At 40.2% G+C, this 14130-nt stretch overlaps 1 protein-coding gene and 1 long non-coding RNA gene across 6 annotated transcripts in view; one reads left to right on the top strand and one right to left on the bottom strand.

The window, feature by feature from the left end:
* The window catches only part of MBTPS2 (membrane bound transcription factor peptidase, site 2), a 39295-nt gene extending 36753 nt beyond the window's left edge, over positions 1-2542 (bottom strand). For all 5 annotated transcript variants that reach the window (XR_010884291.1, XR_010884290.1, XR_010884292.1 and 2 more), the window contains exon 1: positions 2275-2542. Coding sequence is in view for 2 of the 5 variants with exons in the window: in XM_067297179.1 (XP_067153280.1) it covers positions 2275-2349 (75 nt within the window). In the remaining 3 variants the exon portion in view is untranslated. The remainder of the gene's footprint in view (positions 1-2274) is intronic.
* A 165-nt stretch (positions 2543-2707) lies between these two features.
* On the top strand, positions 2708-13103 carry LOC106492093 (uncharacterized). The gene is made up of 3 exons (XR_001293927.2): positions 2708-2796; positions 4106-4359; positions 10059-13103. It is a non-coding gene; the product is annotated as an uncharacterized lncRNA (long non-coding RNA).
* Positions 13104-14130: the final 1027 nt, after the last annotated feature.

Here is a 14130-nt window from a genome sequence, read left to right as displayed (position 1 = left end):
CGCAAGCTAGGGTTATGAACGTGATGGGACACTTACAGCACTAGCAATAAAACAAACATGCCTGAGTATCCCAATCACATAAATCTTGTTATTTAATCCAAATTCTATTTTGGCTGTAATGTTCATAACAGAACTTATCATTGAGATGTACACATATCTGATCTACCAATAAGTTCACTGAAACCCAATAACTCCCACATATTTCCTAACGACTAATAAAATTTGTCAATTTCTGATTAAAATATCAAAGTTAAATTTTAACTCCCGTACTCTCGTGCTTGCTGTAGCATTCCTCTTTCTTCTTCATAATAAATCTAAGTCGCCTCTAAACAATCTGCTTTTTTTTTTTCCTTTGCTGCTGCTGAACTCTACTAGAGGTTCTAACAAGAAAAGTAGCAGCTATTCTTACTTATAAAAGTTAATGATTTTTAGGTCTAATCCTGAAATAGAGCTCTGGAATCTGAGAGATATGAATGGGTCTCAGCATAACACTACTACATAAATTCAGGTACAGCTTTATAGTAATAAGATTTTTCATTAGACACAAGGTTACCGTCAACCCCCTCCAGCCTGTTAACCGACGTTTCTGGTGACTTTTGGTGTGTCTCACCATATTCAGGACCTTGTTTTTCTTGTATTCAGCCAATCTTCTAATGTGTTTCAAAACAGCCATGTTTGTCTCCAAATACCTAATATAGACTTGGTGTACTAAAATCTGAAAAATCTTCAGATATATTATTGGATTTTTTATTGTTATTTACACCATTAAATGAATCTTGTACAAACTAATACTTGGCAATTAATAGCTCTCATCATCTATTGAGCTACATTTGTTCTCTAACAATTAGCAGCAGGGGGAGCCACTTACTGTTCAAGTTTCTTCATCTTCTAAATACACAGTTTTCCTGATAATATTTCTTCCTGTATCTTACAGCAGTGAAAAAATGAATGTTTCTCACTTTGAAATCACTAAGCCCTAACTGCTTGGCAGAAACAAATGCAGTTCCTGGACTGCAACATTAACTTTGAAAAAAAAAATAATAAGAATTACAGATGGAATCTTTCATCTTATTTTTCCTCATATTTTTTTAACTAGCATACACCCTGTTTTGCATGGATACTTAGCAGTTTCACTCATCTCCAAAAACTTATACCTACTTAATCTCCATTAAAAAAAAATCTTAAACTTGTGCAATGCACAAATACATCCGTAAATATAATAAATGATGTCTTCCTGACGTATTTGCCTTTCAAAACTTCCCTTCTCCATCACGAGAAAAAGCTGAGTCTTATAATACTCTCTAAAGATCAAAGTTTATTCCTTTAACAAGCAGTTTTAGACCTCTCTTTCAACTTATTTTTTCAGTAAAGCTAAGGAAATACAAAAAAAAAGTGCATTAGTTATGTTTTTACATAAACTTTAGAAAAAATAATCAGTGTAAAACACATAAACAGTGAAGTTATAACTTAAAGGTTGCTTTTTTTTGAAGGTAAGAATACTTTAAACGTCAGAAAGCACATTAAAGTGTCACAGAACGATTTTAAGAGTGGACTAAAAGCAGGCTTCCCTACCATTTCACAGCTTTGGTCCTTTATTACAGACCCCAAGCCTCTGTAGATGGGCGGGAAGGCATTTCCAGCGGAAGCCCAATACCCCTCAGTACCACCTCCGCGCACGCCGCGGCTGAGGTTTATTTTGAGGAGCAGGACACTTGCCCCGGGGAACCACCTTCGGGAAACGATCCTGCGCCGCCTGGGGCGCGCAGGGGGGCAGGCACAACCCCTGTCAATCGCACCTCCCACCGCAGAGGAGCGGGAAATCAGCAGACGCCCGCCCTGGCTCAAAGAATAACAAGAGTCCCCGAGTTACTCGAGGCTTGGTGGGGAGACGTACGGCGGCCCGGCCCCGCTGCGGGCCCCACAGCCACGGCTGCCTCGGGAGGGGCCCGGGCTGCCCCTCAGGGGCCTACAGTCAGCACCGCGGCGGGGGCGGGGGAAGGGCGCCCGCAACGGCCCGAGACTCGCGCCGGCCGTTAAATTTGAATTCCGAGAGGGCCGCGCCCCGCCAGCTCCAGCCTGGAGGGCTAAGGGGCAGAGGACAGGCGCGCGGTCTCGGTCAGCCCTGGCGTTTCGGAGGACGGTCGGGGAGGGGAGGCCTCTCTCCGGTGGGGTTGTCGGTGTCTTCCCCCCGCCCCGGGGAGTGGAACTGCGCCCTCGCCCCGGCGTGCGCTGGGCCGAGAGCTCCCCCTTTGGCTCTGTCTCTACAGCCCTCACCTTAAGCAGCGTATCCGCCAGGTAGATGGCGCACCAGCCCCCCAGCACGCACACCACCACCGGGATCGGGATCATTGTTGCAGCCGAGGAGGCGGCGGCGGCGGCAGCCGTGTCTCATGCAGAGGAGCCCCCGGAACTAAACATGCGCCGGAACTTTTCTCCATCTGCAGCACTGTCCGGCCGGACACTTCCGGGCGCGGATTCGACCGAGGGCAGGGGAACGCGCTGTCACTGGGGCGCAGGCGCCAGGAGGGGAGGCAGGGGTTAACCACGGGGACACCGGGCCAACGGCCAGGGAAGGGAGCGAGCGCTGCGCGTGCGCGGCGGGGCGGGGCAGCTGCGCCCCTCCCACCGCGAGACCCGAGCCTGGCTGCGCGTGCGCAGCGCGCCGCGGAGGGGGCGGGGGGTCAAGCCCCGCCCCCCTAGCCAGGGCTAGGTACCGTTGAGGGCGGGCGCGGGGCGGAAGGCGGGCCTTCTCCGGGTGACCGTCGGTTCTTCCCGTTTTTGCTAAATTTACTTAAGGTAATTTAGTTAAAATATTTATGTGTGCATATATATATGCCTTGTGAATGGGTATAGTGATGTACATGTTCTTCAATGTCATTTGCTTAATTACGGATGCAGTCACAGTGCCAAACTTTTCCGTGTGTCCTTCCCCCAGTGAAGCTCACTGTCTAGTCTGTTTTAGAGCTCAGACAGTGGCTGTGGAGCTGTATGTGGAAGCCCTTGCATCTGCTGGGAGCTTTACAGCATCAGCAAGTTGAGCTTGCCACAGGCAGGGGCTTGTCTTATGCCTTTGAGATTGCATGTAGAAGATGGTCAGAAAAAAGTGAATAAAAGATATTTGCAGTGGTAGGGTAAAAGCAGATTGTGGAAGTGTTTCAGTGATAAGGGAATAATAAAACTCCCTTTAACTACTAAAATTTCTCCTGAAATAACTTTAGCACTGATTTCGTGACACAACAAAGGGATTTCATGAGGCTCAGTGTAAAAGTTCCTTTTAGGCAAACACTCTCCAGGTCATTGTGTTTCCTCCCCAATCCATTATAATACTAATTTTCTGACTTTATGACCCTTTTGGTTTCCCTCTTTCCTCTCTGGCATGTCTCACTGTTACTGGAAGTAGGACAATATATTTTAGTTGCCATGAGGTCACTAATTGTGAGACTTGATTTCTCAGGCTCTTTCCCAGTTAAAACACTTCCACTCAGAGCTTGAACACTGAAAGCAAACAAGCAAAGATTAAAGAAAAGTAGTATTTATTTACCTAAAGAAACTTTGTGAACTGAAACCAAACAAATACATGCATTATCATGTACTGAGTTTTCTCATTATTTCTAAAGATTTTTTCAGGAAACAAGTTAGCAATGGTGGGAGGGCTTTCTGCAGCTTATGATTTCCAGTCCACCTTTTTCTTTGCACTCCAGATCAACTTTCCTTGGTCTGTTTGTCAGAAATGACTCAGAAGGACTCCTTTGTACTAAAAAAGCTTATTCCTTCCTTTCATTAGCTCTTACGTGTTAGTCTATGGATTCAGAGGCAGTTCTCCCCAAAGCAGTGATGGGACAAAGAGAAGCGACTGGGCAAAACTGGAACTACCATTAGGAGGAATGTTTGGAAAACCACAGCCTTGCTTTTCTACACACAAAGCTACATACAAGTTGTGTTTTTAAAGATCTATACCAACATGTGTGCTTTGAATCAAAAATTACGTCAGTCCCTCCCTTTGCTAAAATTTAAAAATTTTTAACATTGTTTTTTAGTCCCTTTTCAGATGTTTCAACTCTTAATTTGTCCCACATATGCTTCTTTATCCTCATGTTCTTCCCAGATCTGTGGCTGGAAGTTCTCCTAATGCTATCAACAGGAAGAAGAGCGTGTCAGCTCTGAACTTCAGGGCTCCCTTCCAGTGGAAAAATGATAACATGGAATTGCTGAAGGGAAGCAGGAAAAAAGGGCTGTACACCAGAAGATGGGTAAATCAAGCAAGCAACTGAAGGAGAGGGAATCTAGATGTTTTGCATCTTTGTAAGATGGACTTCATACCTGGCCAATCCCTCATGATTGGCTGTTGTGGGGGGAAAGGTAAGAACTGGTAATACTATACCTGGTTTCTTTTGCTCTCCGTTTGGTGAATTTCACTGGCTCTCATCTCAAGTTGAAGACATTTTTCCCCCCCAAGCTTCAGATCTTCCATTGCCCTTAAGTGCTTACACTTTGGTGGGAGCCGTTCGTGTTAACTGATGCCTTATGACAACTTTGGAAAGAGTTTCATCCCAATATAAAAGCAGAAGAATTAAGAAAATGTATCTGACCCTGCCTGTGATCTGAATAGAGTTTGCACACTGACACAGACAACTTCGAGACATCCCCACCATCAAACAAAATTCATAAACAGAGTCACAGAATAATCAGATCTTGCTATGACTACTCTGCAGTGGTTTCTGATCTACCATATTCAATCGAAAATCATTGAGCAACCCTGCAAATATGTTTAGTTCTACACTTTATTGGTTGAAAATTCAAGTTGCTCCATGCACCAACATGCATTCAGTATAAAGATACAAAATGTATTCTAACACTAGTCTTTGGCAGTAATGGGGGGCAATCTCATTCAAACAGTTAGGAACATGAGTAGTGGCACAGTCCCGCTAAAATCAAGTGTAAAATGACCACTGTGCCTTGCTGTTTAAAGGATCCAGTGGATAAACGGTGTTTGTGAACATTATTATATTTTTCTTTAATGTTCATTTAGTAAACCATATATAGTACTGAATTGAATTTTATTTAATTGGTATAGAAACTAGCAGTGCAGGTAAAAAGGAATGCAACTAAAATACACATTCTGTATTTTATTGCTAGAAAGCCCAACACAAGGAAACAAATAAAAATGCAGAAATGAGAATTTTCTAGAATGCAGAAGATAGACATTCAGAGTGAACTGGAACACTGTTAGCCCCATTCTTTCTACTCAGTTAACTTTAGTAGCTGTTGCTCATGACAGGCAAAATTGACCCTTGTCATAGAATGAAACTGTTATAGAGTAGTCATTATGGAAGAGATTGCATTTAGTATTTTAGAAGTTATGGTATCCAAAATTAAAGATTTCCACTTTAAATTACTTCAGGAGCTAGTACAGATATTGATACACACTTCTTAATATCGCTTTTTTTCCTTACAGAGACATATTAGGCTAAAGTAGTGACTACAGCAAAATATCATATGGTAATCAGGTCAGTGGACAGTATCTGTAAATTATTACAGAGCAGCGTAACTATCAGTTTTAGAAGTCACGGCTGAGGTGTGGGTTAATGGAAGAGCACAGGTTGACCTCTAATGGGCAAATGTCTAAGAATGTTAGAAAAGGATATTTATCAGTCATCATGCAAGAATATCTAAGTCCATGTAAAATCTTAAGACAGAAGAAGAATAATCAGTTAAGCATAATAATATTAATTAAATGTAATTTGACAAGTAAATACCAAACAAAGTGTTAATAATACATGAATTAAGATATTATAAAATTCAATTGGTGGCTTAATATCCTAGACATCTCTTTCTAGAAACTGCAACAGCAAATACATTTATCTTAAGATTACTTATTAACATGTCTAATAATTAATATCTTCAACTTTGATCTATTACTGCATCAGAAAGAGTGTTGCCAGCAGGTCGAGGGAAGTGATTCTCCCCCTCTACTCAGCCCTGGTGAGGCCGCATCTGGAGTGCTGCGTCCAGTTCTGGGCTCCCCAGTACAAGAGGGATGTGGCACTACTGGAGCAAGTCCAGCGAAGGGCCACAAAGATGATTAGGGGACTGGAGCATCTCTCTTATGAGGAAAGGCTGAGAGAGCTTGGCCTGTTTAGCTTGGAGAAGAGAAGGCTGAGAGGAGATCTTATTAATGTGTACAAGTATCTGAAGGGAGGGTGTCGAGAGGGTGGGGCCAGACTCTTTTCAGTGGTGCCGAGCGACAGGACGCGAGGCAATGGGCACAAACTGAAACACAGACACTTCCATCTTAACATGAGGAAAAACTTTTTCACTGTGAGGGTGACAGAGCACTGGAACAGGTTGCCCCGAGAGGTGGTGGAGTCTCATTCTCTGGAGATATTCAAAAGCCGCCTGGATGCAATCCTGTGCAATGTGCTCTAGGTGACCCTGCTTGAGCAGGGGGGTTGGACTAGATGATCTCCAGAGGTCCCTTCCAACCTCAGTGATTCTGTGATTCTGTGATTACTGACATAGATTTGTCATTATTCAGATATTACCTACACATTCATGATACATTGCAAAATAAAAGAGCAGTCTTAACAATGCTGTCAAAAACCCTAATGTTAGAGAGGTTTGCAAGGCTTCAGGGGAATGCCTGCTCACAGTTCATTGCAGGCTCAGACCAAAAACCGGCTAAGATGTGGATTTTGGCATGGAGAGGTTGTAAATTATGCTAGTTTGAAGACAACACAGTCAGAATATGACTTGGTTTAATAACTACTTGAGCCTAGAGGACTGCAAATGGATTTTTAGGTGTGTTTTGAGTAGTATTTGTTATTAAATTGTTGGGTTTTGAGAAATAGTTAAACAGAGGAAGGGAAAGCTGAACCAAAACATGACTTTGATTCTGCCAAAGTTTATGTGCTAGCTTAGCTTGAAACAAAGGGTTGCTTCCTTGGAATGGATGAATGTTTGCAGAACGAAGGCCCAAGTCCAAAACAGAATTTCAAGCATAAATTTGCATGAAAGAAGAAATGAATGGGTGAAGATTAAATGGCTGGTCAATTGAACAGTTATGCATGTTAGGAGATTGCTACTGGAGGAAATAAAAAGATCAGAGTAAAGAAGATATCTGAAGCACAAGAAAAGAGACACAGGGCCTGACACACTACAGAGATGTATATAAAGTTGATTGTAAATGTTTGAAAGACAAATACCATCTTTTCATTTACTTTACCAAAATTATTATCTAAAGATGTCAGTATATGGGAGAAATTCAGGTAATAAGAATTATGTGAACAAGTAATATGTGTGGTGTTTTAAACTGAAATCCAAACTAAAAGAAACCTTGGATCTTTTGCTGTGCTTAGAAAACAGAAGAGCAACATGTGATATGGTTTTCTCAAGAGTTTTTTATGTCCCAATTACAGTGCAAAACAGTTTTGCTTTATTTAAATACAAATGAGGTCAAAGTATTCTGTTAAGTTTCAGGATTTGTTTGCAGTAGTTAACCTGGTCACCAAAAATACATGGTGGAGAGGGGGGTTTTGACTTTTAAGACAGTGAAATTTGTTGTTAAGTCACTGTTCGTATGAACAATGTAAATAAAAGAAATTCCCAAGCATTCATACCAACATGCCTTTACTAGGTTCATCTGCTACAAAGAATAGTTGTACATAATTTTTCAAAAGTTATTAATTGCCAGTACTTGATCTATAATAAAACAAAATAGACGTCTTTCTTAATAGCTATCACTTTTCAGTATTTTCCCTTCTATCCTAAATCTGTTAGGCACGTCACAACTGAGAGTATGTCTAAAAAGAAGGCCTTCCAAAGCTTTTGCACTCCAAGGAAAAATGGGTATAAGACTCTAAAGAAAAACAAAGGAAAAGGAGAAACTTGAGAGACAGATGTGGCTCAAATATTATTCTAGAATCCAGTTCTGCGAGGAAATAGGTTCTGCACTTCTGCTACTCATTTTAGCTGACAGTCTGGAAGCTTGCTTTCTTGCTGGGCTTTGTATCCTTTGCAATCATTTACATTACATGAGAAAAAGCATGGAATATCTAATGCAGAATAGCTATACCACATGAGCTCCTCTGCTGGAATGCTTTTACACCACTAAAAGCCTCTCTTTGAAAATGGATTTACCTAAACTTCAGAAAAAAAAAGGCTCAGTCAGTGAAGGAGGAGAGCACACAAGGGAAGCTAATGCCAAATGGCTGTTGTGCTTTGTTGTGTTTTAAATTTCTCATGAAGTCCCTAGGTACACTAATCCCTATTCTACTTCAAAATAAATATGAAATAGTTCCATTCTAATGGATATTGTTTCATGCTCACTGTAACCTGTAGTAAATGCGCATGATAGCATTAGACCTATCTACTTTGAACCTCAAAACCCATAGGGAAACCTGAACTCTAGGAAAAAAAGTACACTTAGTTTGCATAAGTCAAAATGAGATAATGCTCCAAAGATGTCACAACAGTTTAGCAGACTGTAGCACTTACATTCACCTAAATATATATGGCATTTAGCTGTTCTGACTACTAGGGGTGTCTTGCACAAGAACAACTGATGAGGTTATTAGCATAGTCCACCTTGACTGTACAGATGGTTGAAGCAGCTCCTGAATTGCTCCAGCATACAATATAGCACTTGGGTGAACCAGCACTGATTTTGTTTTGCCTCAAAGACCAGGCTGTAAGGAGTTCCTTCATGACAGCTTGGCCATCCGTGCAGTGCATCAACTGAAATCCTGACAGATGTCCCTATACAACCCCTGCACACACTTGTGAGTCAGAACCCCTATAAATTATCCATGGTAAAACCAGGGTTTTGCCTTATGCAGATTAATTTATGTCAGGAACCTTAGCTAACAACATTTCCTTTTTCCTTATAAAAATAAATCCTCAGTATGAAAGTTGGCTGCAATAAAGGTGTGAACATCTTCACGTGTGCTGTAATCAGAGTATGAAGATTATGCTCTAGCACCTCACTGCTAGTTGATAGGCACAGGAAACACAGATGGAGCAGCCTGCAGTTCTCAAAAGTCATTTTCAGGACAGATGATTTTCAAGCACCACTTTTGATTCCAGCTTTTGAGAACTGAACTGTACTTCAAAGGGCAACCTCCTGTGTTGCACAGCCTGATGTGATTGAATGGAGCAGCTTAATACTTTTAGTTTCTTTTTCAGCTTCTTTATTATCCTTGGACAGAAGATATTGCCAGTCTGCAACCCAACTTCATGTGGGTGTAAAGTAGGATATGAAGACTGTAAAAAAACTTTGTATAATTTCCTAAGAGAAACTGTTTATACTATTTTTAACGCTTGAGATTTGATTTTGTATTGAGAAACATCATTTAGAAGTTAGCAGCTGGAGGATTGTACTGGTCTTCCTGTGCTGACACCGATTTCTTTTAGCAATTTATCTCTAAATAGGCACAATATTTATATGGCAGGAGACCACAAATGACTGAAAAATGTTCCTGTAGCAGATCTGATTCAATGAAAGTAAGGGTTGATAGAACCCATGTTTGACTATTTGATAGATGAATATGACTGGTAGATTTATTCATATCTTCATCATAGAAAGCATTCATGCTTAATCATTTTATTTTTTAGAATGCTGGAAGTATGAGAGGCTAAGGATTTTTTTCCTTATGACTCATGGGAATGAAGATGAGTTTCCTGATACTGTTTCAAACTTTAGAAAACTTTACACTCATGGTTTATCAATCTTCATTTTCTCTTCAGCAGACACAATCCAAAGATAGTAACTGGTCAGTCATGTATGATTCAGAACGTTGGTGCAGCTGTCCTAGAATTTGCCTTTTTTTTAAATCTAAAAGCGTTAATTTCTTTAAGGTGTCCTTAACCTTCTGGTTCTTCCAATCCATTGCCTGATCTCCCTCATTCTGGGTCCGTCTTTCTAACCAGGCATATTTTTCATGTCTCAGTCAGGTCTTCATTCCATGCCATTTTGATGACGAAGCATCAGAAATTAGTCTTTGTTCTCTTTTTTAGACTTTGGATGATTGTTCTACTCACGTCTACTGCTTTTGTTCCCACAGCTGGATGACAGCTAGATAGAAACTGGATATGTGAGACAAATACCTGCACAGCTGCAATTTCTTTTCACGCTTATCACAAGGGATAAGCACTTTGTTTTGTGCAGCGTTGAGCCCCCAGTACCTAATTCTTGCGTGTATTTGGGTCAAATGGATCTCACAGCAAAAGTCCTTCCTGTACTCTGTGAGGCCTCTTAATCTGATCATTGAAGACAAGAGCTAATATTGTTCAGCAGGTGTAATCCACTGATGGGGATGGCCTTCATCAAAAGAAGTCTGTTATGGGACTGCAAAAACAGCAGGTTCTTATTTGAATTATCCTGATTTGTGAAAATGATGAGCAGTCTTTCCGTTCAAAATTTCTCTGACCATTCAGGTGGTTCCTATTTTGTCAAACTTGTTTGTCCAGAACAAAATGTGATGGTGCAATGTCATATTGTTTGTTTCTTTTCCAAATGATGCTGAATCATTATAGCAGACAGGATGTTTATAAAATCAGCATGTTGTTTAAAATTCATATTCCCTTCAAAATCTGCCAGTACCCTTGCTCACTGTTATGGTACTTGCCAGCTCTGCCAGGTATAGTGGCTCCAATTTCCCAGGAGGAAACTGGAAACAAATTTGTTGTTTGTACATCATCATCACATTTCAGTTGCTCAAAACATTTTGGTAAGTGATGATTTTATTGCTGTGCACACAGACTACAAAGCAACAGAGCATATGGCTTTTGGGTAATGCAGTGGTCAAAGATACAGTGTTCTAACATTTGTGTGGGTTATATTCATAATGCAGTTTTTAGAACTTAATAAAAATTCTTAGAACTCAGATGATGCTAACAGAGCTATTAAAAGATGTTGGAACTCTGGAATTTAGAACAAGGTCACTGGCAGCCTCTAATGAGACCATCTTCTTAATACAAGGCTAATTATTTCTTGATGGAACAGTCTGTGATAATAATCACCATACTTTTATATGGAAAAGAAGGAGAGCATGCAAGAGTTGAATTAATATTTAGCAGCTCAGAAATGTCACAGAAACAAAATCAGCTAATTTAAATATGTTTGTTGATTTCCTGTCCATTAGATAATAGCAAACATTTTTGCATGCTATTTTCTGCCATTCATTATTTAAAAAGCCTGATGTCATTGTTGTTGGCGTAGCTGTACAAGTAGAAACTCAGGAGAAAGTGCTTGGATTTTTCTTCACATTAACAAGCATTCATACAGATTGGGGAAACTGGGAGAAATAATCACATATGTTTTACATGATAGTTCCTCAAACAGCATTTCTTTTGACAATAAAAGCTGAGGTCTGATGTTCTTCCAACATTCTAGGATTCAAGATTATTTTCAGTTTAAAGCAAGAGTAAGAATGGCCTCTCGTGCCCTGGTAATTGCCAGTTTCTGTGTATTTTAAATTTCTGTAGTCTAACTAATCTCATATGACTGGGGACCACTACTAACATTTTATCTCTTTCATTAAGTGTATCAGCTAAATCATTGTTACATGGAGTAGAAACATCTTTACTAATGGAAAGGAGCCCAAATAAAATTTGTAAGAGTTAGAAAATGGAGGGTGTTCTTTACTTTCAAAGATCCTCTAATCTTAGTCCTCTGATAATCTGTTTGATAGCAAGTTTCTTATTTTTTAATCTTAGTCATAAACGTGATTTTTTTAAATGTCAGTAACTCTTTAAAACATAAATCTGTTGAATGAAGAATAGTTTATCCTGCACTGCAACTTAAATTTCCATCTTCTTTGCAAAACAATTCAAGTGATGATAGTGATAGGAATTAATTAACCAAATACTTAATAATCTGAGGCTACTCTTTTTACCTGGTAATAAACTATAATTTGATGAGCTAAAATTAGGACAGGAAAGCAAGGTTTTGCCTTGCCAAAGATATGTATTATGGTGCTATTACCTGGTAATTTGAAGCAAAACTCCAGGCATGTATTTTTTAACCTTTTATTTTAAAGAAATCTTATTTCAAGTGAGCTGAGATTGTGACTACTCCTTTGTTGACTTACATTTTCAATTGTATTACATTGCTTGGATTACACTAAAACATTTTGGGCTATAATAGAAAAATTATTTTTCTTTTGGGAGCCTCAGGAAAGTGGTAACTGTGCCCATGAGGATTCTCAAAAAGCAAAACATTTAAGCAAGTTAAATAGTGACAGACTAAAGAAACAATTCTGACATTATACAGTGAAATGTCTCAGTCAAGAGGTAAGGTACACAAATGTTTCTGTTAAGCATCAACTTCATTTTCAACACTAATAAGCTGTTCTAGGAAGCATGTTAATTAGACAAGCTTCTAGGAAGGCAACAACAATATATTTCCAACTATACAGGGATTTTCCTACTTCAAATAAATGCATAGTTACTATGTCCTTGGGATTGCAGTACATAAGACATAATTTAATACAATATGTGTCAATGTACTGTTTTCTGGCCCTAACAGACCAGGCTTTGAATCCTTCACCTGAAATACACATATGCCTCACTACTTACTTATTAAATCATCTGCTGTTGTATTTAGTAGATGAATCTATAGGTCATGAGACTCTCCATACCAGTGGTTATCCAAGGGCGGTTGATACTCTGCAAAATAGTTGTAAAAATGTCTATTTTTCCCTTGACAAATGTACTCAGTGCTACATTTTTTGATATTAAATAATAAAGTTTGAGCTTATTCCTTTTGTCCCAACAATTTAATACAGTTTAGGTGTGATATTTTATGATAGGTGCGTGACACAGGTAGATTCTCTTCCTATTTATGCATCAATAAGTTTATCTGTTAGATCACTTGTCACTGCAGTGAAAATCTGTTGAAGGAGACAGTGTTGAGCAGGTATTACTCAGGCATATTTGCAAGACAATGGGATTATAAGTGTAAACAATGGCCTAATTTGAACTGCAGGACCTTTATTAAATTAATTGCATGTGGAAGAAAGAACTGTGTATGCTTCTTGTATCCCAAAGCTGATTTGTAATATAACTATTGTAATATAAATTGAAATAAATTAATGTACAAGACAAAAGTATCTCATCTCTTTTCTTTCGTTCTCCCCTAATACTTTCAATGTAAATATGAACCTTCAAAAGGGGGTATATGAAGTCACTCATCTGACCCCCCAACTTTTCTTCAGGTAGTCTCAATCACTTGGAAGGCATGACTTTAGACCATAACAGGGCAAACTCCTCCATTCTAGGCAAAACACAGGTCTGTGAGCCCTATTATGAGGTTGTCTTCCTCCCTGAGATATTTGAAATGAAAAGAGTGGTGGGACAAATAAGCTAACGTCAAGGGAAATCATCCCTGAAATCATTATCCCAACTGTTAGTTGTTGTAAGTATCTTTGGCACTAATTTTGAAAATTGTTGATCTTCTCTTAAAAGTAGCTCTGAAGCAGACTGTCCTTGCCCAGTAAGCAGTGCAGCAAGTGGCCTGTATGGTGTCACCGATAATGACACTGCTGCTGTCACCGTTAGCATCGTGGGTCAGGTGGAGAACAGCTTCAGCAGAGGAAGGCCTGAAGAGGAAAGCCCACTTCTCTTAAGTGGCAGTGAACTGGAGGCTGCATTTCTGGGAACGGAAACCAGAGACCAGGCCCGACACTGGACTTGTGCCATGCCCCACACAAGACTTGCAGTAGCCGCTCTCCCTCGGTAGCTTACACGAGAGAGACGGCTCACAGGTTGCATGTGCAGCACAACTGTATAATTATGGCTCACGTCCCATATTGACTGTAGCAACTCCCACCGCACACACTTTCTTAAGCTTTTCCTCACCCACATCCCCTAACATTCAAGTAATAGCAATTACAGCCTCACATTTTCAGGACTCCTCCCTATGAGCATGGCTGTCCTGCACAAAGGACGCTATGCCAAGACCCCGGGGCTGCCACTGAGCGTGTTCGCTCCCAACCCAGCAACGAGGCAGTCACATCGGTGTGGCATTCGCCTTGCTGGTTAGTCCCACCGAGGTGAATTCTTCATAATTATGTCTTCATAATTATTTCCTTTCCCAGCGTGGCAGTAGGGAGGTACGCTCTGCCCCAAAGAGTG

This window comes from Apteryx mantelli, chromosome 1 (genome assembly GCF_036417845.1).
Source record: "Apteryx mantelli isolate bAptMan1 chromosome 1, bAptMan1.hap1, whole genome shotgun sequence".
Taxonomy (NCBI): domain Eukaryota; kingdom Metazoa; phylum Chordata; class Aves; order Apterygiformes; family Apterygidae; genus Apteryx; species Apteryx mantelli.
This window is presented reverse-complemented; position numbering and strand designations above follow the sequence as displayed.